This window comes from Theropithecus gelada, chromosome 11, assembly GCF_003255815.1.
Source record: "Theropithecus gelada isolate Dixy chromosome 11, Tgel_1.0, whole genome shotgun sequence".
NCBI classification, from domain to species: domain Eukaryota; kingdom Metazoa; phylum Chordata; class Mammalia; order Primates; family Cercopithecidae; genus Theropithecus; species Theropithecus gelada.
The window spans coordinates 1,639,924-1,665,239 of NC_037679.1; the positions used below are offsets into that span (position 1 = coordinate 1,639,924).

The window sequence follows — 25,316 nt, forward strand, 5'->3', positions numbered from 1 at the left end:
ACGGTCATCCCGGCCAGGCCCGGCTCCAGCAGCCCCACGGCCGCCGCCGAAGTTCTGCGCGGCCCGTCGCCCCGGCGGAGCCTCTGGCAGGCCCCTGAGCTGGTTTTTTGGGGCCTGGCTGGGGGAGGAGGAAGCCGAGCAGGAGGGCTCTGGAGAGGGAGGGCAACGCGGGGCGGGGAGCCACCGCCTTCCTCATAAACAGGCGGGCGTGGGCGCCGACGGGGCCCCCGGGGAGCCCTGGCTGAGGGCGGTGAGCTGAGCTAGATCCCGGGGAGCTGTGGCCGGCGCCCCTGCCGGTTCCCTGAGCAGCGGACTTTCGTGCTGGGAAGGCGGCGGGTTGGAAGCAGGGGCCACCATGGCTAGTGGCAGCTGTCAGGGGTGCGAGGAGGACGAGGAAACTCTGAAGAAGTTGATAGTCAGGCTGAACAATGTCCAGGAAGGTAAACAGATAGAAACGCTGGTCCAAATCCTGGAGGATCTGCTGGTGTTCACGTACTCCGAGCACGGTAATCACTTGCGAAGAAACTGTGCTTTTGTTTTTGCAAACTTTCGCCCCCTCCTCACATTTGCAAACTTTGTCCTCCTCCGCTGACGCTGCTCAAACCCGGACTCTTAAAGAGCCATAAACTCCCATATCCTTTCCTTAGGGCGGAAAGGAGCTGAGAATTCCAGGAAGGTCTTCACCTTTTTGACTTTTCTCCCCTTTTCAGACTTAAAAGGAAAGGGGGTGCTGTGGATTGTGACTTTGCTTCTTTTCCCCACCCACTTGTTTTCCAGCCTCCAAGTTATTTCAAGGCAAAAATATCCATGTGCCTCTGTTGATCGTCTTGGACTCGTATATGAGAGTCGCGAGTGTGCAGCAGGTAAAGGCATTGTTTTCACTTTAACTCATTCGCCCTTCTGTTTGGAAGGAGACGTTTTACTGGCAGTGTTATATAGCCAGGAGTTCTTGGTTATTCTGGAAATTTGGCTTGAGGAACCTCCGACTGTGATTTTCAGATGGGGACATTGTTAAATATTTTGATCATGTAAAAAGGGATGAAGGGCCCCAGTATGTGTTCCCTGAATGTCTTTAAGTAGTAACTTTATAAAACCAACAGTATGGGTGGTGGTAGAAGGGGGATAAAAATGGGTTCGGGTTTAGTCCCGTTATTGGCAAGATGAATTAATTACTGTTTAGACCTGACTATTCCAGGAATCTTCCCAATGTAGAGCATGTCCTAGATGAGAGGATTATGAGTAGTTTGGAAAAGGGGAATAACTAATAGTGATAAAATGCCACTTTGTCACTGGCAAACTCTTGTAGAGTTCAGCATTTCTTAAAATTCAAAGACAGATTTCTAGCCTTTAGTTGTAGTATACCTTGTAGTATCTAAAGAAAGTCATGTCTTTTGAGACCCTCATAATTTACAACTGTTGTCATATAAAATGCATGTAAAACTGAAACTTTTACAATCTGTACCACAGGAAACCCAGAAATTTGCTAAATACCTTGGATTTTTTTTTTAAGGGGGGCTTTAAAATGGTAATTAAGAATGATTTACAGTCAAAACAAAATTATAGGCCAAAGTGATAACTTCCTTTGGAGTACTTAGAGATTTGGGGAACTGAAATCAGTTTTGTCATCTGCATGTTAACTCATGCAAAGAAAGAGAACTGGACTTTGAACTCCATGGAGGTGCAGTCAGAAAGCCAGTGTTTCTTAATACTTGAGAGGCTTGACAGAGGTAAGGCATTTCAATCTTTAAATTGGTGTGGGTCTATCTTTATCTTTATGCTTATCTCTGTATCTAGCTCTATCTAGTCTGGGTGAACCATCTAGCTTCTTTCATATGAGGACATTTATATCTGGAAGAAATATTTTAATTTGTTTTCAACTGTGAAATATTTTCCATCTGACTGTTAATAGATTTTCACACCACTATCAAACCAAACCAAGAAAAGATGGAGGCATAATAAAGATGCTGTTCTTTTAAGACTCAAAGTTGGAATTTTGCCTGTGGAATATGAGTCACTCTTTGGGCAATGGCCTATTGTGCTTCCTGCTCTGCACCCACGTCATCCCTTCTTGCCTCTGCTTTGGTGTTCAGAAGTGCCTGGTTCTGGCCACTTTCATTCTCTAGACTCTGTACTTCATAGAGTCACTTCTGCTTGATACCGCTCAGGACAGTCAGACCCTAGGTAGGCTTTGGTCTGCAAGGTCTAGATAAGGGAGTGCTAAACTTGAGAACCCAAGGGACTCTGGAACATACCACCTAATTCTTAATTTTAGAAATTGCTCAAGCCTGAGCATACTTGTCTGGAGTAGTTATGAGTGTGTCACTCAGTATTTCTGCCCAGAGGATACTGGAGGCAAAGTATGCTGGAAAATAAGGAAGAGTCTTTTTATAAGTAATTAATTACTTTTTTGGATGTATCATAGTTGTATATATTTTTGGGGTACATGTGATATTTGATACATGTATACAATGTGTAATGTTCAAATCAGGGTAACTGGACTATCCATCACCTTGAACATTTTTCTTTGTGTTGGCAACATTACAATTCCTTTCTTCTAGCTATTTTGAAATATGCAATAAATTCATAATTTCCCTACTGTACTATTAAATATGAACTTAATTGCTTCTATCTAATTATATTTTTGTACCCATTAACCACCTTCTCTTTATCCCTCCCCATCCTTTCATTCCCAGTTTCTGGTAACCACCATTCTACTCTCTCCCTCCATGAGATCCACCTTTTGGCTCCTACGTATAAGTGAGAATATGCAATATTTTATTTCTGTGTCTGGCTTATTGAATTTAACATAATGACCTCTATTCCCACCCATGCTGTTGCAAATAACAGGATTTCATTTTTTATGACTGAATAATATTCCATTGTGTATGTATGCCACATTTTCTTTTATTTTTAGTTAAGTAATTAATTTAGAGACAGGGTCTCACTCTGTTGCCCAGGCTGGAGAACAGTGGTGTGATCAAATCTCACTGCAGGCCTGAAATCTTGGGCTCGAGTAGTCGTCTTTCCTCAGCTTCCCAGGTAGCTAGGAGTATAAGCATGTGCCACCATGCTCAGCTAATTTTTTTTTTCTTTTTTTACTTTTTGTAGAGATGGAGTCTTGCTATGTTGCCCAGGTTAGTTTCAAACTCCTGACCTCAAGCAATCCTCCTGCCTTGGCCTCCATATTTTCTTTATTAATCTGTTGATAGACATATAAGGTGATTCTGTATCTTAACTATTGTGAACAGTACCGCAATAAACATGGGAGTTGAGACATGTGTTTGATATACTGATGTTCTTTCTTTTGGATATATACCCAGCAATGAGATTGCTGGATCATATGAAAGTTCTATTTTTAGTTTTTTAAGGGACCTCCATATTATTTTTCATAATGGCTGTACTACTTTATGTTCCCATCAACAGTGTACCACCATTTCCCTTTTTCTACATCCTCACCGGCATTTGTTATTTTTTCTCTGTTTGATAATATAGCCATTCTGTCTGTGATGAGATAATATCTCATTGTGGTTTTGATTTGCCTTTCCCTAAAGATTAGTGATACTGAGGATTTTTTTTTTTTTTTCATGTATCTGTTAGCCATTTGTCTGTCTTCTTTTGAGAAATGTCTATTTGGATCTTTTGTCCATTTAAAAATAAGATTTTTTTTTTCCACTAATTGAGATTTTTGAGTTCCTTATGTATTCTGGTTGTTAATCTTTTGTTGAGTGGTTATTTTGCAAATATTTTATCCCGTTCTTTATGTTGTCTTTTCACTTCGTTGATTATTTTCTTTGTTGTGCAGAAGCTTTTAGCTTGATACAGTCCCATTTGTCTATTTTTCTTTTGTTGTTGCCTGTGCTTTTGAGGTCCTACCCCAAAAATCATTGCACAGACCAATGTCCTGTAGCATTTCCCCAATGTTTTCTTCTAGTAGTTGCACAGTTTCAGGTCTGAGATGTAAGTCTTTAATCCATTTTGAGTTGATTTGTGTATATGGTGAAAGCTGTGCATCTAGTTTCCTTCTCTGGCATAGCCAATATCCAGTTTTCCCAGCACTATTTATTAAAGAGACTGTCCTTTCTCCATTGTAGGTCTTTGGCACCTTTGGAAATAGGTTGCCTATAAATGCATGGATTTTTATCTAGGTTCTCTATTCTGTTCTATTGATCTATGTGAGGAATAGTCTTTTGATTTGGTAATTTAATGCAATAGAATTATTAATTTCAGTACCATATGTGTATAAGTCTATAAAGGGCATTGCATATTACATGATTTGATTCTTACTGAAATCTCATTGCCCTCTCAGAAATCTTACCGGATGGTTTACTCTCATAGCTCAGTGAGAGTAAGCTACTAACTGAGGATCAAAGAGCTTGTGACAAACCTGAGACCCAAGTCTTCTCACACCTTCAAAATCTCTTTCCATCATACAATCTACTAGCTGCTGAATTCACAAGCTTTTTGTGCAAGCTCATAAAAAGCAAAATGGTTTGGTTTTTGCTTTGGCCATGCTAGGTACAATGACATCAATTTAAATTAGCATTGGTCTTACCAAGGGGATGTAGAAAGGGGTCTCCTACTGACATTTTAATACTCACTTGAAAGTAGTGTTTTTCCTTCAGATTTCCTATTAGTATAATTACTGTAAGTATCCTTTAATGTTTTATATGTTGAGTTAGCTGGAAGTGCCAAATTAAAAACTCTTAATGGCCGGGCGCGGTGGCTCAAGCCTGTAATCCCAGTACTTTGGGAGGCCGAGACGGGTGGATCACGAGGTCAGGAGATCGAGACCATCCTGGCTAACACGGTGAAACCCCGTCTCTACTACAAAATACAAAAAAACTAGCCGGGCGAGGTGGTGGGCGCCTGTAGTCCCAGCTACTCGGGAGGCTGAGGCAGGAGAATGGCGTGAACCCGGGAGGCGGAGCTTGCAGTGAGCTGAGATCTGGTCACTGCACTCCAGCCTGGGTGACAGAGCGAGACTCCATCTCAAAAACAAACAAACAAACAAACAAACAAACAAAAAAAAACTCTTAATGATGAATTTAAGGTATTAAGGTAAATTACTCCTTCATTTAATTTAATTGTAATTCTTAATTACTATTTAAAATAAAGATTAAGGTTTGTTTCTAGATGCCATTTAACATGATATTCCGGGCTGTCAGTTTTATTTTCGAAGTTTATTTCATATTTTATTAATGCTTCTTCATAAATGACAGTCTTTAGAAAATTGGTAGTTAAGCTGCTTTATATTTTTCTTTTCCTGCCCATCGTTTCACTGTGCTCCTAAATTTTACATCTCTTTATTCTCACAGTTTCAACCTTTGAAGAAGGGGAGCAAAATAAATGAAAGTGGCTAAAAATTTTTCTTTAACCCCTAGACTCTTTCCTGTTGTGCCTTAATTACATGCTTGAGTTTTTAGAATAATTATAATAAAGTAAAACTACCAATTTAATTGTATTGTAACCATGCAGGATGGGAAATTTCTCTCTCTGAAAGATAAGCTTTTAATTGAATAGATTAATGGATCAATTGTTACCTCTGCTTTGCTGCCAGAGATTCTGTTTCATCACAGAAGTTCCATGTAGTACTGGAGAGCTCAGTTGCCTGAATCTTTTTGCAAAGCATTTACTTATACTGTTGCTTCACCAACCAAAACAAAACAGGTTTTTTCCTTGAGTCAGCTTTGTAGGTATAGGGATGAGTTTGGCATCCTGTGTGATTTTTTTCACCACCAGAAGCTGTTCAGAATGTTATTTTCTTAAATACTTCGGAAAAAAGTCTTGATGTATTTTATGAAAACACAAAAATAGTTGGTTTCTATGACAGCTGGATTGTCAATGTCTGTTCAGCTTACGTGGAGGAGGATGTCCTACTTAAGTAGTATAGGTAGAAATAGCTGTCAGAAATTGCTGCCTTGGAAAGCAATTTGAAATTATGTAAAAGGAAGTAATGACGAAATAAAGCAATTTCTGTTTAATCTGGAAAAGATCCAAAAGTAATATTGTAAAGAGATCTTGAGTAATCATTTTTATCTTCCTAAAATAACCCTTGTTTACTCCTGTAAACAGGTAAGAAACTTGTGCCATTATTCCTTATTGGATGCATATAGATTTCTCACCTTGTCATTCAACTCCTTGCAATGTTCAACTTTACTTATGCATCCAGCCTTATCCCAAAATAGTCTCTTTCCTGTAGCGGCTTCCTTATTATGTAGCAGCCTACTCTCCTCACCACTCAACAGTTCTTATACAATCTGGCTCAAGCTCTCCCTCTTCATATTATATTCTCTGAGTAATTTCAACTCACACTGAATCTTACTTTCAGTATTTCTATTGTATTGGTATTTATTACACATCACACTTAGGTACTTTTCCATAAGTCTCTAGAGGGTGGTGTGTGTGTGTGTGTGTGTGTGTGTGTGTGTGTGTATATATAAATGCACTTTCTCTTTTTTTTTTTTGACCATGTCAAGTATAGTTCTATAGTATAATAGAATTGGAGATCCTTTACATTTAGAGAGGAGTCTACAATAGGAGGAGTAGGTTAATTTTAATCTGTGGTTTGAAATCAGGACTTTCAATTTTTTTTTCAGAGGTAAAGAGCAACTTAGGCAAGTTGGCATCTTGTAAACAGACTGAGTGAAGATATACTTAAAATGCATCCATAATTTCATATTTTATTTCGAAATGTGAAAGAGCCTACTAGGGGTGTCTGTATCTCTACACCTTATCAATTCATTCTAGAGAAATCTAGAGGGAGCCATTGAGGAGTTCTACCTCCAGTCTATGTTATAGAGCCCTTTCTCTTTTTCTCCTATCAGATGTAGAGTCAATTGCTAAAAATGCCACGTTTCTTGCCTCTATTATTCTAGCTTCATTAATTGGGGAGCAGCCATTCTGATAACTTACATTTTGCTACTAAAATTTTCAACTTGCCCTAATCCTTCATTTTAAGCCACTTCATTTTTTCCTGTAATTAAAAATTTAAATATGTGGAGGAAATTCTGTCAGGTAGCTATTACTTAAAACCTACTAAGGGCCAGGTGCGGAGGCTCACGCCTGTAATCCCAGCACTTTGAGAGGCCACGTCAGGAGGCTTGAGCCAAGGAGCCTGAGACCAGCCTGAGCAATATAGAGAGAGACCCGTCTTCACAAAAATGTTTTAAAAATTAGCTGGGTGTGGTGACACATACCTGTAGTCCCAGCTACTTGGGAGGCTGAAGTGGGTGGATCACCTGATGCCGTGAGTTCTAGGCTGCAGTGATCGGTGATTGTGCCGTTGCACTCCAGCCTGGGTGACAGAGTGAGACCCTATCTCAAAAACAAATCAAAACCAAAAAAAAAAACAAGAAAAGAAACTTACTAAGGATCCAGTATAGCCGTTCTTGCACTTAATAATCTTGGTACAACCTCTAAAACTATTTTTTGTAGTTTATTTTATTTTGCCTTATTTAGACAATAGGCATGTCTATGTTCTTCAAAATTTAGAAATTATATATTTATGTGTGTGTGTGTGTGTGTGTGTGTGTGTGTGTGTGTGTATTTTTTTTTTTTTTTGGAAACGGAGTCCTGCTCTGTCCTCCAGGGTAGAGTGCAGTGGCACAATCTCGGCTCACTGCAACCTCTGCCTCCTGGGTTCAAGCGATTCTCCTGCCTCAGCCTCCCGAGTAGCTGAGGTTAGAGACACTCACCACCATGCCTGGCTAATTTTTTTGTTTTTAGTAGAGACGGGATTTCACCCTCTGCCATGCTGGTCTCTAACTACTGACCTCATGATCCACCCGCCTCCGCCTCTCAAAGTGCTGGGATTACGGGCGTGAGCCACTGTGCCCAGCCGAAATGTTATATTTTTTGTATGTCTTTCTGGTCTGATTTTTGGAGAAAGGTGTATCCTAAAGATATGGCTTGCTTTTGTTTCTTGGTAAGCATTTTAGGGTATCATTTTGTTTTATAACAATTATTTACAAGTGAGATAAGCATATATTCCACTAAGACTGAAGAGATTCATGTTTGACTCAGTATGTTCTATTAACATTCTTTAAAACACGTGAATATATGTCTTTCTTGTTTTCAGGTGGGTTGGTCACTTCTGTGCAAATTAATAGAAATCTGTCCGGGTACAATGCAAAGCTTAATGGGACCCCAGGATGTTGGAAATGATTGGGAAGTCCTTGGTGTTCACCAGTAAGTATGATAGATATGTAAAAACAAACTGCCTTGAGTATTTATCTATACACATAGAAACCTTCCCTTGATACACTGAATTTGCAATCCAAGGCTACTCTTGTGAAATTCTTTGAAATAAAGATATTTTTCCTTGAGTCAATGATTTACATTTATAGAGAGCTTTAAACTCAGAAGTTTGATTTAGAAAGCAAACACTTAAGGTAACATGTCAGGAGTTATTTTAATAATATAATCATATAATTATAAAACTGGTTAACTTGTAGATTTTTGATGAGTACTTTTGCATTCAAACCATGAAGAGATTTTGCCCTTTAATAATAGAACTGATACAAACCACTAATTCTTAAAAAAATGGGAACTGAGAAAAGTTAGTTCTGTAAGTAGTAATTTGAAAGTTGATGTTCTGTCTTTAAATGGTACATTTATATATTTTCATATATATACACAGTAAGTTTAAACTACGGCTTTCAAAAAGAGTAAGAAAGAGGTAATTACCTTTCAGCACATCTGCAGCCAAATCTTGATGACAATTTTACCAGCTATGTTTTTGCAGTTTGCAGCATAATGACTTCTTAAATGAGACTACTTCCTTAGCCACAATTAATTAAGAAAACCTTTTCTGAAGAAGAATGTGTTTTCAGGAAAATACATTATTTCTTGACAGTTAAAAAATATCTTCTCAGCTACTCGGGAGGCTGAGGCAGGAGAATCACTTGAACCTGGGAGGCGGAGGTTGCAGTGAGCCGAGATTGCAGCACTGCACTCCAGCCTGGGTGACAGAGTGAGACTCTATCTCAAAAACAAACAAACAAACAAACAAACAAACAAACCTTCTGTCATTAACTTTAAATCTTTTTTATACGTAATGTGACTTTTCTTTACCACAGAAAAGGAAATTGTGAATATTTTTGGCTTACAATGGTATACAGTTTATGAAAATGTAATTTTTGAAAAATTTTTAGTTGTTTATATTGGTGATCAGTATCAAGTAGTGCTACAAATTTAGACAAAAATTAGAGCTATATGTTTGGCCGTAAGTGAACATATCTGTGCTTATACATTTTCCCCTCTTTGACAAATGTGTTGCTCTTCTTGTTTTCAGTACATAAAGGGTGTGTTTGGAAAAGCATATTTACAATTAATTGGAGTTCTCATCTTCAATCTAATCTTTGTAATTCTTTGTTTCAGTTCTAAAGTATACAGCTTTTGATGAGGAATTACTCAGAATATACCAGTAATTAGCAATTGTAACTTTTAAGTGTCCCTTGGTTTGGTTGAGAATTTCCAAGATGTCCAAAGATGAGCCAGTCTATAACCTCAGGGAGTGTTTGGGAAACTCATCTAGTCATATTCCTGTTCAAACCAGCTGTTCAAATTAAATTACATAAATGTTTATATAGGAAATTTGTTCACTCACTCACTTACTCATTCACTCACTTTGTTCATCCAGTCATTCATCTTCCATTCATCAAATGTTTTTTAAGCCCCTCCTCTAGGCCAGAAACAATGCAGTTGTGAAGAAGATAGACACACTGCTCTCTCCAGGGGAGTGTATTAGGTCACTCCCGGCAAAAATTGATTGCAAAACAGATTTCTGTTTTTTCAAGGCCTTTTCTCTCCAAAGACTTACCAGTTCTGAAGAAAAATTTCTTCCGTGGTGGTAAAGTCAGGAAGAGTGGGAATGGTACAGGGAGAGGTAGGGGCAGGGTGATTAGGAGGAAGACTGGCAGAGAATTGAAGACTGGCTTCATTCAGTTCCTCCAACTGCCAAATGGAGATTATGCAACGTTTCTTGAATACGTACAAAGCTCTAGATGTGGTCAGCTCAGTCTTTTCCCAACAATTCACCAAACAATGCTGTGCAGGAATAGACTAGAGATTATATTTTGGGATTAATAATATAGGGATTAAAATCTCATGAATTTGAACTAAACATTATTGATATGTTAAGTTCACTTTTTTTTTTTTTTTTTTGAGACAGAGTCTTGCTCTATTGCCAGGCTGGAGTGCAGTGGCCTGATCTCGGCTTACTGTAACCTCTGCCTCCCAGGTTCAAGTGATTCGTGATTCTCCTGCCTCAGTCTCCCGAGTAGCTGGGACTACAGGAGTGCACCACCATACCCAGCTAATTTTTGTATTTTTAGTAGAGACAGGGCTTCATCATGTTGGCCAGGATGGTCTCGATCTATTGACCTCATGATCCCCCCGCCTTGGCCTCCCAACGTGCTGAGATTACAGGTGTGAGCCAGCGCTACCGGCCCACTTTTTAATATATTACTAATTTCTCTTTTGAAAACAGTAGCAATCAATAATTTAAATATTGAAATGAATTCTTAATTTATATACACAAACTAACATCTTTATTATATCTCTCTATATTTTAATATATCAACATGTCTAAGATAAATTATAAATTTATATCACATGTAAAAATGGGTTTGCTCTCAATGTATATAAGACTTCATGATATTTTGAACATGGAGTTGGGTGAAAATAGTGAATCTGAATTTTTGAATTTGAATATTTATTGGAAAATAAGTAGCGCTTTTACCTTTTTAAATGAGACACATAATAGTTCCCTGTTGATTTTTTGTTTGTTTTTTTAACTTTATTAAAGTAGAGTTGACAATTAGAAATTGTTTATATTTAAGGTATATAGTTGATGATTTGATATATGTGTACATTGTGAAATATTACCACAATCAAGCTAATTAGCATTCCCTGTTAGTTTTTATAAGCCTGGTTCAGGTTTGTAGAAAGAAACAAACACACATGGCCAGGCACGGTGGCTCATACCTATAATCCCAGACTTTGGGAGGCCGAGACAGGAGGATCACTTGAGCCCAGAGGTTTAGACCAGCCTAGGCAACATAGTGAACTCTGTCTGTCCAAAAAAGAATGAAAAAATTAGCCTGGTGTGGTGGTGTGTTCCTGTATCCCTAGCAACTCAGGAGGCTGAGGCAGGAGTATTGCTTACTTGAGCCCGGGAGTTTGAGGTTTCAGTGAGCTGTGATTGATTGCACCATTGCTTTCCAGCCTGGGTGACACAGCAAGACCTTGTCTCTAAAAGCAGACAACAGACAACAAAAACACATGAGCTTCACTATAGGGAATTAAATACAATGAGAGTAATAAAAAATAGGTGAGCAAAAAAATCTAAATAAGCAAATTTCTGAGTATGATATTTCATTCTTATCTTGATTTCTGTTTTTAACTCCAGATTGATTCTTAAAATGCTAACAGTTCATAATGCCAGTGTAAACTTGTCAATGATTGGACTGAAGACCTTAGATCTCCTCCTAACTTCAGGTAATACATGTATATGTTTTCCCTGTTGATTCAGTTTAAAAAAAATTGATGCCATTAACTTAATTTTTTTTTTTTTTTTTTTTTTTTTTTTTTTTAAAGATCAGGATTAGGGTAGCTTGATTTAAATGTCCTAAAATTGCATCTTTTTTTAGACCTGGTGATGTGACAGCCACAATGTAATCTAAATATCAGTTATTTCCAAAATTCTTTCTGTTTCCATCTTTTCTCCTTATCTCTTTTATCTATACTTTGCCTCTCAAAAAATCTCATTCAATACCTTGGTTTTAAACATTACCTTATATATTGTCCCCAAATCTCTGTTTGTAGCCTGATGTTTGCTCCCAAAATCTGGACCCACATCTCATATTCTCCCTAGGTTAGTGGTCATTGATGCCCTTGCATTATTACTTCTTTCTCCATATATATCTTTAATATATTTTCTATAATGTATGTTCTGGAGTATGCCATAATAGTTACATTTTGAAAATACATAACATTACTTCTTGAGTATTTGCTAGATGCCAGGCTTCACAAGTAATATGCTTCACATTCTTTTAAACACCTAAACCTGAAAACACCCCTTGTGATAGGGATTTTATCTCAGTTTTCTAAGTGAGAAACACTGAAATGCAGAGAAGTTGCTTCAGCCACTAAGTGGTAGAAACAGGGTCTGATTCTCCATGTCAGGTTCCTTCCCTGAGAAAACTTTGGCCTGGAAAATAACGGACCTGAAAACAAAAAATCTTGAAATGATGCAACAGTTGTGGCCATTGCTGTGCTGGACACTGGCTATTATATAAGGTTCTTAGAAGAAAGGCTGCTCACAGGGAGCTAATCTTGTAGGGCTGGGAGGAGTTTCCTTCCATGTAGGGGAGGGCTTTTTAGGTTGAGAGAAGTATGGGTGCACAGGCCTGGGAGAATAGCATAAGAAAGGCTGGACATGTGATTGGGAAGGTTTGAAATGTACTCATCAGTCTCCATCAGTCCCCATCAGTCCTGCTAAGAGATGAAGACCTTGCTGGAGAAAGAGGAAGATGAGAGTATGAGGGAAAAACAAGAAAGTACTCAGCATTTCACCACCGCTTTTTATGACCATATTGTATGGAATGCACTAACAGTCTTAACCATGATTTAATTTAACCTCATCCTTGGGAGGTATTTTTTTTTGTTTTTGTTTTTTTGAGGGTATTCATTCTTCATTTGGCAATGGACAGGAAGATGAGGGTTTATTAATCTGAAAATTCTCTCAACACTGGAATATATTAAAGTTAGCCTTATACAGTACTACCATTCCTATTCCAGTATTATTGTTTTTATTGACAGAATAGATGCTCTTTGTGTTATGTTTTGGATTATGATAGGAGATGTTTGATATAGTAAAAGGCAAGAGTATGACAAGCAGTTAGTCCAAGTACAAAGAGGTAACAAAGAAAATGTTTAGTGAGAAACAGAGTTTAGCATATTTGGAGTGAAGACAATGTGCAGAGGGATGAGGGGCTGATGAGATACAGGTACTATAGTCAGTTGTGTGAAGGGTCTTGTTTTTTCATACTAAGGAGTATGAGAAGATCTTAGAAGATTCCAGCAAGGGATTTGCAAGACCACAATTGTGTTTTAGAAATATAATGCAGGCAATAAACTAGTTGGGTAGAAATTGGGGCCTGTAGAGCAATTAAGCATCTGTTTTTGCATTCTAGATGAGAATGCAAAACACAATAGGAATGAAGGTGCCTTGTTCAAAAGGCATTTTGTTCAGAAGGAATCTTCAAGATGTGTAGGAGATATACTTAAAGGACTTGGTAACGAATTGATTTGTTGTTTGGATAGAGAATGAGAAGAGAAAGGATGGTGGAAAAAGAAGATGACGCAGGAGTTTCTCTTGGGTAGCTATTGGATTATGGTATCATTGATGAAGACAGGGAACAGGAGTAGACCAGGTTTGGGGTACCTGTAGAATATTCAGATGTTGTCTAAGAGGCATAAGAATGTATTTCAGGTGTTTGGGGCAAGTTATCTAGGGTAGAAGTACTGATTGGGACTCATGAAATTGTAATAAAGTGAACTGGGAATTTATCTCATTTATAAAGATCTAGAGCTTGATAAGTCTAACATCTAGGGCAGTTAAGTGGTTTGTCAATAAACAAACAAAAAAAATCGTGAGTCTACAAACCATTCACAGTCTTCATGTAAAAATTGACACATTAAATGTTAAAGCAGATCTTTACTCAGAGCATATTATTCTCTTCAAAATAGGTAAAATCACCTTACTGATATTGGATGAAGAAAGTGATATTTTCATGTTAATTTTTGATGCCATGCACTCATTTCCAGCCAGTGATGAAATCCAGAAACTTGGATGCAAAGCTTTACATGTGCTGTTTGAGAGAGGTATTTTAAAATGTCAAATTCCTTAAAGTATATATAAGAAAAAAAGGCTTATACTGGGAAAAGTAGAACACAGTTATAAGAAGAAGAAGGTTTCTAAAATCCTACTATTAAGAAGGGGGAGTTGTCTGTCAAGGGTGAGGAATGGGGTTAATTCAGCAGTATTGCTTGTTTTGGTGGAGTGAATTTCATTCATGGGTTATAAATCATGCCACTGGAGTAGACTTTCTTCAGTTGCATAACAAGGCGTAAGGTTTACTTTGAAAACTGGATGTGTGGGTGTTATGAAAGAAAAAATACAACTGAAGCCAAGCATAGGTTACATCGGGATTATGATGTTGAGTCATCATCAGAAGTCTTAGAAATTGATAAAGACTCTGCATAAAGAGCCAGGAGGTTTACAAAGTGTCCCTCAGGAAAAAGACTAATATACATTTCATAGCCTGACCCTGAGATTGGTAACTGAGATTGTCATGTAATTTTAGAGTTGGTTGGAGTCCTTGTTTAGTCTTTCCATTGACCTGAGGAGGAAATGGGTCACAGCAGTGAAGTGAGCATCCTGCCTGAGGGCACAGAGCTTGTGACAGTACAGTTCAATTAGCAATTATTTTGAGAGCCCCTTTTGTATCATTATGGGAGCCAACCATGCTAGGGGCTTAGATAAGAATGATTTTCGCGGGCCCTGTGTCAGTTATCAGTTTACCAGTCTAATTTCTCGCAGTTCCCAGAATGGGATAGATCACCTAATAACTGAGACAGTTTCATGATGTTCTTCACTTGTTAGAAAAACTTAACTGATTTCGCATTATATTATAGGGACACTGGCATAAAATTAAAAAAAAATTAATGTTGATCACTTAGAGTGCCGTATTTTCTAACATATTTCTGGCACCATTCTCAAGCTAGATAAACTAGAATTTTATACATGTTTTTGAGATTGTTGCCCAATAACAATGACTCCAAATGGAACTTACTGGCTTGATCAAATGACTTTAATTGTGAAAATTAATGATCTATATTTTTGCTGTCTGATGGAAAATCACTAAGACAGAGTATTTCAAAGTCTGATTACTTGCCATTTGCTCAAGTTGACAACTCTTGAACTGAAACATTTAGCCGAGCTACCCTTCAGCAGCCTACCATTAATGCCTCCCTTTCAAATATTGCAATATGTCCAATTCCAGTTGGCCATCTTTATTAGTCACTGTCAATTTTCTCTAGAATTTCCCAAATGAAATTGTAAATAATTTTGTTTTTCTGAGAATGACTTGCTGACTAGCACTTTTACATTTCAAAACATTGAGTACCGAACATAGACTGAAACAAAATTATTTTAATCTCTGTAGCTTGCTTTCCCATTATAACATTCTTAGGAAGGGCTGTTTTCACAGAAATCTATTTTTTATTTAAGGAGATTACATTTTTTTACACAACTATCATGAATGTTGTAATTTTTGAATAATTAAACTTCTGTATCATCTTTAGGCTTATTCAGTATTTTGTCTTTCATTTTTTAGTCTCAGAGGAGCAACTAACTGAATTTGTTGAGAACAAAGATTATATGATATTGTTAAGTGCGTTAACAAATTTTAAAGATGAAGAGGAAATTGTGCTTCATGTACTGCATTGTTTACATTCCCTAGCAATTCCTTGTAAGTAGCATTTATATATGATTTCTTTTTCGTATCTGAAAAATCACAATATATCTCTTTCTGAGTATATTTTAACAATATTTTTATTGTTTAGAAACTTGTGGATGCTAAACCCATTCATTCATTTATCCATTTAATTAATTTACATTAATTGACACTATACTGAAGTTGGCTGTAGGCTTGGTGCTAGAGAAACAATAGTGGAAAATACAAATGTGTTCCTTACCTTTTCAGAGCTTGTAGTACAATGGGGGACACAGATAAGTACAGAGGTGATTACAATGGCAGAAGTGATGGCAGAAGTACCCAGAGTTAGGAGAACAAATAGGAAGTGAGGCAATGTCTCTTAGCCAAGATTGAATAAGTAGAGCTTCCTGTGCACAGAGGTGTGAGCTGAAGTGAGAGTGCAGGCAAAGTGGCCCAGGCAATGGGAATGGTTAGTGTAAAGATGCTGTAGCAAGAGAGAGCAGACTACCTTCAAGAAGACAAAAGTATCTCAGTAAAGGTGTGGGGTTATGAGTGTGCATGCATGCATGCGTGTGTGCCACTGTGCATGCGCATCCCCAAATATCCTGTCCATTTGTGTTTCATTGACAGAGGCAAGGGAGACCTTGATAAGAGGCAGTGGATGAGGCCAGAGACATGGAGTGGAGAGCATAAAGGGCCTAAAAAGCTGCATGAAGGAGTTTGAATTTTATTGTGATTCTTGATTAGCATTTTGATGATGCTTTGAAATTTAGCCACCTTTTTCACCAAAAAATATTAATCAGAAGAAATTAATTTGATGTGTATGTTACCAATGATTACTAATAAGCTAAAATAATGGCTTATATTCTGTTTTGTTTTGTAAATGCCCATTAACACTTTGTATTTCATGTATTACTTGTGTGGGTTTCTACAGGATATACATATGCATTTATCTAGTGATATTTTCATCCTCACACATGTGAAGTTTTGAGGATTCAACGAGTTAAAAATGTAGAGTAGTACCTGGCATGTAATAAGTGTTCTAAAATCACTGACAGGATTATTACACAATATGTATTTTATATGTATGTTGTATACTATATGTAATTGCATTTATGGTTTCAGATATGGAAATCACTGTGTCAGTCTGAAGGTGTGAGCCTTCAGTGTAGGCAGAGTAAAAACCCAATGCCCTTGTGAAAGAATGCCTTTTTTTTGGTGATGTTTATAAAATCACAATGTTTTCTTATCCACAGGAAATTAAATACTAGAAAGTGGGTGAGGGCTGAACAATAATAGAGAAAAGCCATGCTTTTACATTTCTCTGAGTCATCATTGCCAACAAACTGAATATATTTTTCATTATACTTTTCCTTGGCTATATTTATTCATTTATTTATTTATTTTGGGCTGGCAGTTTTTGGAATCCATTGTTTTCCACCCACATCTGACATAACTCCAGTAAAAATGTGTTGATTCATAATACAAAAGTCAAAGAAAGTGGCAGCTAAAAATTAAGAATCAAGAGTTTTTAAAGCACTGATTCTAACTGAAAAACATTTGCTTTTCAGTCTTTAAGTCTATTGTTCTGAATCAAAGCAGGTAACTCCTTTAACAGACCATTTCCATACATTATTAACTTTTTTTCTATGTTTAAGCATTATAAGACACTTTTTGTGAAAACAGTTGATTAGTTTTGGCTGTGCCAAAACAGATACTAAAATGTTTTGCAAACAGCCCTTTTTTTTTTTTTTTTTTTTTTAAAAAAAAAAGAACAGTTAACATTTGATGCAGAAATAGACATACTTTCTCCATGTAGGTTCACACTTCACTCCCTTTATTGATTAATTGCTTTTTCTGGTAGAGTCTTTCCTTCCTTTCTGTTTCACCTGTGTTTGTCCCTTAGACTTATATTTTAATATTGTGCCTCCCCTTTTTCCTTCTCCCATCTTTTCTTCCACCTATTTTGGAGCCTTCAGGAAGCTTTATTTTGCTGCCTTGTACACTGGTTGCTCTCCTGGAATGGAGGAGGAAACAGGTCATAACTGATTTTAACTCTTCTATCTGGTGACATATTCTTGATTTTCTTTCTTTTGGTTGGGGAAAAAAAAAATGCAAAAGTCATTATCCAGTGAGGTTGAGCCTCGTTAAGAAAGAGACCCTCCAATTTATTTTTTGAAAACTTAGACCAATACATTACATTTCTAGACTTTCATTTTTAGTACTTTTCATTTCGTTTTCAGTACTAAAAGTACTCTGAATTTTTCCTTTTTTTTGATCTTAAGGCTTTAAGCCAAGAAACAGGAAAGAAGTAAATTTTTCTTAATGCTAAAGATGAGTCCTACATTCCATTATGTTATCAATGAACAGCCTAGAATTTTTTACAGCTGCTTAACGGAACATGATGTTTAAATTTGGAAATGCGGTCATTATGCTGCCATCTATTTACAATCTGTATAAGACATCTTTGTATGCATATTTGAAAGGGGAAAATGGTTACCTTATTGATAATTATGATCTCTTCAAATTCAGGCAATAATGTGGAAGTCCTCATGAGTGGCAATGTCAGGTGTTATAATATTGTGGTGGAAGCTATGAAAGCATTCCCTATCAGTGAAAAAATTCAAGAAGTGAGTTGCTGTTTGCTCCATAGGCTTACATTAGGTGAGTTTCTTAGTTAATATATCATCACAATCTGTATGATATACATATATATAATATATATATGTTGCATAATGATGGATAAGTAGCATATTGACATACTTTGAATGAAAATATTGTAAAGTCCCAGAAAAAATAAATTAAAAAAAAAGAAAATACTGTAAATTACCAAACTGTTTTGCTATGTTTAGATGGACTTTTAAAAGGAGTGTCAAAAGTAGGTGTGTAGAATGTGAAAGAAGTATTATCTTAATCTTATTTTTATAGAGATAGTTCTATAGATGAGTTTTTTTATTGTTGAGGCTATATTTAAAATATAATTATGTAAGAATTGATATATACAAAAAATATGCATAACATATACAATGTAAAGCATAATGCAAAGAACTCACCATCCAACTTAAATGTTGTATATTCCCAATGGGGGAAGCTACCCTGGGCTGCTTCTTGCCCTTGCTTTCTCTATAGAGGTTAACACTATCCAGAATTTTGTGTTTACAAATCTTTTGCTTTATAAATATGATTTACTACATTTTCATGTTTCTTTAAGTAAATTGTTAACACTTGCCTGCTTTTGCTTCATCACAATGTAATTATATTGTATGTTGTCTTCTGCAATTTTCAAATATCTATACTATGATTATAAGAATCAGAAATATTTTTGCATGTGGTTGCTAGTAGTAGTCTATTATTTGGAAATACCACAATTTATTTTTCCATTTTTCTATCAATGGACATTTGGGTTCTTTCTTGTTTTATGCTACTACTCTCTGTGTTGTTAGGAAAATATAAATAAGGGTTAATATTTTAAAAAATATTTACTTGCCATTGGTAGGTCCTTCTTTGTGAAATACACAATCTGTCATTTATCAATATTTTTCATAGGATAGTCTGTCTTTTTAAAACTGATTCATAGATTCTCGATAATAATATTTTGATGGTAGGTTATATGTATTGAAAATACCTTCCCTTGACTTGTAGCACGTCTTTTCACCATCTTTATGGTGGCTTTTGTGATATAGTTAAATTTAATAATCAGTTCCTTTGTGATTTACTCTTTTTTAATGTATCTTGTTTAAGAAATCTTTCCTTTCCTGAGATAATAAATATATTGTATATTTTATTCCAAATCTTTCTCATTTATTAAACTGTTGCAGTTTGTTTCTGTAAAGAACCCGATTCCCCCTCTTTTTTTTCAGTGTGGAGAGCTAGTTACCATCATAGCACAATTTATTAGAGGTTCACCTGTTTCCCAGTTGTGTGGTACACCGACTGTATATATTTATGTTTCTGTCCCTGCTGTTCGGTTGCATTAATCTGATTTGTCTGAATCAATATAACACTATTTAAATTAATAGTTCTGTAAGTCCTGATACCTGAAAAGCTAGTAGGTCAAGTCACTATACATTCTTTTTTAAGCACAGCTTGCCTTTTTTCTTGGGCCTTTACTATTCAATACATATTTTAGAATTAACTTGTCCAGTTCCTTGGAAAACACTGTTGAGATTTTGACTGGAATTGCACAAAATATGTGATCATTTTAAGAAGAACTGATGTCTTTACATTATAATTTCTTCTATACGTGTCTTGCACATCTTTGTTAGTTATTGCTACATATCTTATTTTTATTATTATTTTAAATGGTATTTCTTTTTACATCGTATTTTTGAATTGTGTTTTCATAAAGAAATGCAAATGATTTTTTTTGTATATTGAGCTAACCTACCTTTCTAAACTCTTCTGTTAATTCTGACAATTTGTTTCCAAATGCTCTTAAGTTTTCTACATAGCAATTATATAATTTGTAAATAATGACAGTCTGAGTTCTTCCTTTCTGCTTCTTATATTCTTAATTTCATTTCCTTGTCTTTTTACATGACCCAGAATTATTAATACAGTGTTAAATAGAATCAGTGATAGTAGACATCCTTGTCTTGCTCTTTTTCCTGATTTTAAACAGAATATTTTTAATATTCTCCCATCCAAAATAATGCATCTTACAAGGTTCTACATTTTTAAAAAAAGTTTTAAGAAATTTTATTTTATTTCTTCTTTGCTTTTATTTTTACAATGTGGGCTTTAAAAAATCACAGGTGAATATTTAATTTTATCAAATATACTTAAAATGTAAGTCTTTTTTTTTCTTTTCATTTTGTTAATATGGAGAAATACATCTACAGGTTTTCTAATACTAAGCTACTTTGCACTTCCTGATAAATTTAACTTGGTCATTTATTAGATTTTTGAAAACACTTCTAAAAAATCTTCTCTGTTTATTTTCGCGTATACCAGGTGAGTTTTGGCAGCCTCTTGTTTTTTTCTTTTTTACCCTTTCTTTTTTTTAAAAAAATCCTTCTATTTCTTTAATGATTAATACATGGCTATTTTGTGTTTTGTATCTGATAACTATATGTAAAGTTCTGGGGACTCTAAACCAACTGCTTCTAGGCTGGCTGCCCATCAGTTACGGAGCCTTGTTTTCTTGTATGCTTGTGAGTTTCTCTTTGATTGAGCTTAATATTTGAACATCCTGAGGACTTAAATTAAAGATGCTCTTTCAGAGGTGTTTGCCAGAAGTCAGAGCACAGGACTGACCTGGGGGCAGTTTAGGATCTTAAGATCTAGGCTTAATATGGGAGACTCTGGTTGAATTACCTTACCTTGCAGAGAGTCTGAAACTAGATTGTTGAATGCAGCGCCGGAATTCATGCTTTCCCTCGAGACTACTCTGGCGTTCAACTCACAGCTCTTGTTTCAGCTTCTTTTTGAACTCCCTGTGCCCCTCAACACACACCTTGGAAACTTCCTTGATATTTTTGTGAGGACAACAATGCGTGTAAAAGGGAGTGGTTGGTGACTAATAAGGAATGATGGCTAACTGTTGGAAATTGATTCTGATGACACTTTCCCAAAAGGATAACCAGGAATATTTTGTGCAAAATTAGGATTATTATAATAGGCATTTAGTTTTTCATCATTACAAATTTTGGGGAAAATCATTAATCATTTGAAAAAACTAATTGACACATCTCCATTGTAGCAACTCGTATTTTCACTTCTAGTATCATGATTATATCCCCTGTATAATTTGGAAATTGATTTTAGCATTAGGAATGTTCCTAGTTTCAGTTAAAATGAATTTTTTGTAAGTTGAATTCTATTTTAAATGCACAACTTTAGTTTGTTATTTCTTTCCTTGATAAGCTTTTATTGAATGTTGTTATATGACTAAGACTGTAAGATGATCATGTTTAATATTTTCACATTTCTTTTATAGTTTCCAAAGTGTATATATATACTTATATATTTGATATGTATGAATCTACTTATGTACTGTATATATAAATATAATAACATTGTATATAAATGTATATAAATATATATACATGTATAGAAATATACATACAAATGTATATACATATATTTATATACAAATGTCTATAAATATAAATACATTTATATATACAATTATAAATACTGTGCATATATATATACACACAGTATATATTTGTATATGTAAATGTGTATATACACACACACACACACACACACACACACACACAGTATTTTTTGATCCATGCAACAATCTTGGGAGATGGGATATTGTTATTATTTGTACATTTACAGATGAGGTCCTGTGGTTCACCAATCTTTGTGTTTTATTCAAGATTATGTAAGCAGTAAGGGGTGAAATCAGGCTGAGAACCCAGATTTCTTCATCCCTAAACAAAGTATTTCTTCTAAAATTTGGTAGCCATTTACTAGTTTATCTCTATCAGGTTACCCTTTATTCATTATTTTTCGTGAGAAGGTTGTAGTTGTACAAACTGGCTGGTATCTGATAATGTTTTAATCTAATTCAAAGTTGATTTCTTAAATCCAGGTGTTAGAGTAGCACACTACTGTACAACTCTCTGTTTCATGTTTTACACAGTCAAGTTACAACTTGCACATGTTACATTAAAATGTGAGTTCGCCTTCATTTCTTGAAATGAGCCAGAGGAAGAAGTGATTTTGTTTTTGTGATTAGGGAAATGCTACTTGACTGCCAAATTGGTCTAGAAGAGCACATTAAAGGTGCTTGATTTTATACTGTTAAAATTAAATAAACCATGGCAACTGTCATGTCATATGCAACTTTTGTATTATTCTGTAAGATTTTTTAAAAATAAAAAGAGATCAAACTGATCTTCAGGTAAAGATGCTTTTTTCTCTTGTTTATCTCTTAGTGAATGATTATTAGTTCCATTTAATGGGTAGAGAATGTATTGTTGCTGTTATTGTTTCAAAAGTAGCTGAATAAAATGCTTAACTTTTTCTTCATAGTTAAAATTAAAACCTCAAGTAAGTAAATATTTAACATTTTGCCAAATTATGTAATCTAATTATGGGCTTAATGCATTTAAGGACTCTGTACGGTTTGCTATGTATTTTCACACAAGTTGTCTGAACATAGGTCCAGTCTTCCTGCCGTTTTCTGAGTCACACAGTGAGTCAGTGACAGAACAGCTGTAGGCAGTGGTGTGGGTATAATAGGGAAAAGAGAGTGATGGGGACCACCCAAGTTTAGACAAGCTGGTAAAAGTAGAAGAAAATCTTTTTGAAAACACTAGTGATCTTTAAGGGCTGTGGAGAATGTTTGCTTGGTGGGTGAATGTGAAAGAGGCAACAGCATGGGAAGGTGTTGGTAAAGGAGCTCCATAGTTGCTTAAACTGCCTTTTGATTGTGAGGCCGTTGATGAATATTTGGGCTTTAGGTTTTTTATGATACAGGATCTTTTCCATTTCTGGCTTTGTATCTCAGAGATCACTTAGTTATGCTTATAGATGAATAGGAGTTTTAATTCTTTGTTTTAGAAAGAAGCTTGGCGACTGTTAGTGAGTTACAAATAAGCCAAATGGAAAAAGGTACATATTTCTGGAATATCATGTAAAGGTTTTCCTCATAAGGATTTAGACTCTTGGGTGTCATATTAATTCTCAGAAGAATGGGTATAAAAAGATATGGGACTTCTCCCCAGGGTGGGTTGGAGGTGGTGAAATATCTCATTTATTTTAGTTTTTATTTTTTTTTCTGAGATCATCATAGACAAGATCAAATAATGGTAAGCATGCCAATGAATTTTCTGAACACTATTCCTTTAAGTGAAAGAAGAGGGTTTCAGCAAAACTATTTAATATTGGATCTTCTAAAAGACAGATTTAAGAGTTTCATCTTTAAAAGTCAGAAAAATTAAGTTATTTTATACAATGAATATTGCCGTGCCATGTGTAACAGACGTGACATGAGAGGGAATCAGAGAACATGCATTTAATACAACCCAAACTAGTATCATTATTTTTGCTCAGTCACTTCCATTGTCTAAGTAAGATAAATAAATGACAGCATAAAATAAAATTTCAAAACTTTACTCAATCATATTAAGCTATTTTAATTACAGTAAATGTTTTAATGCCGTTAAATATTCATCACCATCCAAAATTATTGATGTAAATAGTGTTATATGTTAAAGGTAATTTAACTTCCATGGATGAGAATTCAGCTAATGTTTCACTTAACTTTTAGGTAATTTTTTTAATATCCTGGTATTAAACGAAGTCCATGAATTTGTGGTGAAAGCTGTGCAGCGGTACCCAGAGAACGCAGCATTACAGATCTCAGCGCTCAGCTGTTTGGCCCTCCTCAGTAAGTAACTTCACTAAAAAGGAGATTCTTCCAGAGGCATTTGACATCAAATATGAACATTGTAACAAGAGAATCATATGTACAGATGGGAGTTCTGTCCTGTGTAGCTCATTTTCTAGTAGAGAATACTTTCAAGGAAACTAACAGTTATGACAAGTATACACATCTCCATGTAGAGTTTTGCTTTACATCATTCTTGATTTAGCTTTGTCACTAAGCAGCTAATCTTTTTTTAAAGAATTTTTACTTGTGGCCGGGCATGGTGGCTCACGCTTGTAATCTCAGCACTTTGGGAGGCCAAGGCAGGTAGATCACAAGGTCAGGAGTTCAAGACCAGCCTGGCCAACATGGTGAAACCTCGTCTCTACTAAAAATATAAAAATTAGCCAGGCGTGGTGGCGGGCGCCTGTAATCCCAGCTACTCGGGAGGCTGAGGCAGGAGAACCGCTTGAAACCAGAGGGTAGAGGTTGCAGTGAGCTGAGATCGTGCCACTGCACTCCAGCCTGGGCAACAAGAATGAAACTCAGTCTCAAAAAAAAAAAAAAAATTTGTATTTTAAATTCTGGTGTACACGTGCAGGATGTGCAGGTTTTTTACATAGGTAAACGTGTGCCTTGGTGGTTTGCTATACCTATTAACCCATCACCTAGGTATTAAGCCCAGCATGGTTTAGCTATTTTTCCTAATGCTCTCCCTCCCCCAGTCCCATCCCCCAATGGGCCCCAGTATGTATTGTTCCTCTCCCTGTGTTCATGTGTTCTCATTGTTCAGCTCCCACTTATAAGTGAGAACATGCAGTGTTTGGTTTTCTCTTCATGTGTTAGTTTATTTGAGGATAATGGTTTCCAGCTCCATCCGTGTCCCTGCAAAGGACATTATATCATTGCTTTCTATGGCTGCATAGTATTCCATGGTGTATATGTACCACATTTTCTTTATCCGGTCTATGATTGATGGGCATTTGGGTTGATTCCATGTCTTTGCTATTGTGAATAGTGCTGTGATGAACTAATCTTTTCAAATAATCCTTCTCTAGTCTATTAGGTTTTTTTTTTTTTTTGGTACCCTCTTCCTCATTTTATTATTTATCTGTATAGGATGGTAGTATTATGAGGTGTGTAATATATCAAAAATTATCTTTATAATTGACCAAGGCTTCTACTAAAGCACACCTCATTCTGTTGGTAATATTTCAAAATATTGAATTAGAGTTGGTCAAACTGTTAAGTAAATCATATATATAATGTTTTTATTTATTTTTTAATTTTTTTCAAGCTGAGACCATTTTCTTAAATCAAGATTTAGAGGAAAAGAATGAGAATCAAGAGAATGATGATGAGGGAGAAGAAGTTAAATTGTTTTGGCTGGAAGCCTGTTACAAAGCGTTAACGTGGCATAGAAAGAACAAGCACGTGCAGGTTGGACTCTCATAAATATTAGAGTTAACTCAAAATTGTGTTTTCTA

General features: G+C 35.9%; 1 protein-coding gene across 2 annotated transcripts in view; it reads left to right on the top strand.

Annotated features, from left to right (window-relative positions):
- The first annotated feature begins 237 nt into the window (after positions 1-237).
- The window catches only part of LRRK2 (leucine rich repeat kinase 2), a 146,244-nt gene continuing 121,165 nt past the window's right edge, over positions 238-25,316 (top strand). For both annotated transcript variants that reach the window (XM_025402005.1, XM_025402006.1), the window contains exons 1-9: positions 238-506; positions 778-863; positions 8,078-8,187; positions 11,411-11,499; positions 13,753-13,887; positions 15,402-15,536; positions 18,036-18,167; positions 23,731-23,850; positions 25,127-25,269. In XM_025402005.1, the coding sequence (XP_025257790.1) occupies positions 356-506; positions 778-863; positions 8,078-8,187; positions 11,411-11,499; positions 13,753-13,887; positions 15,402-15,536; positions 18,036-18,167; positions 23,731-23,850; positions 25,127-25,269 (1,101 nt within the window). In that variant the 5' untranslated portion in view covers positions 238-355. The remainder of the gene's footprint in view (positions 507-777; positions 864-8,077; positions 8,188-11,410; positions 11,500-13,752; positions 13,888-15,401; positions 15,537-18,035; positions 18,168-23,730; positions 23,851-25,126; positions 25,270-25,316) is intronic.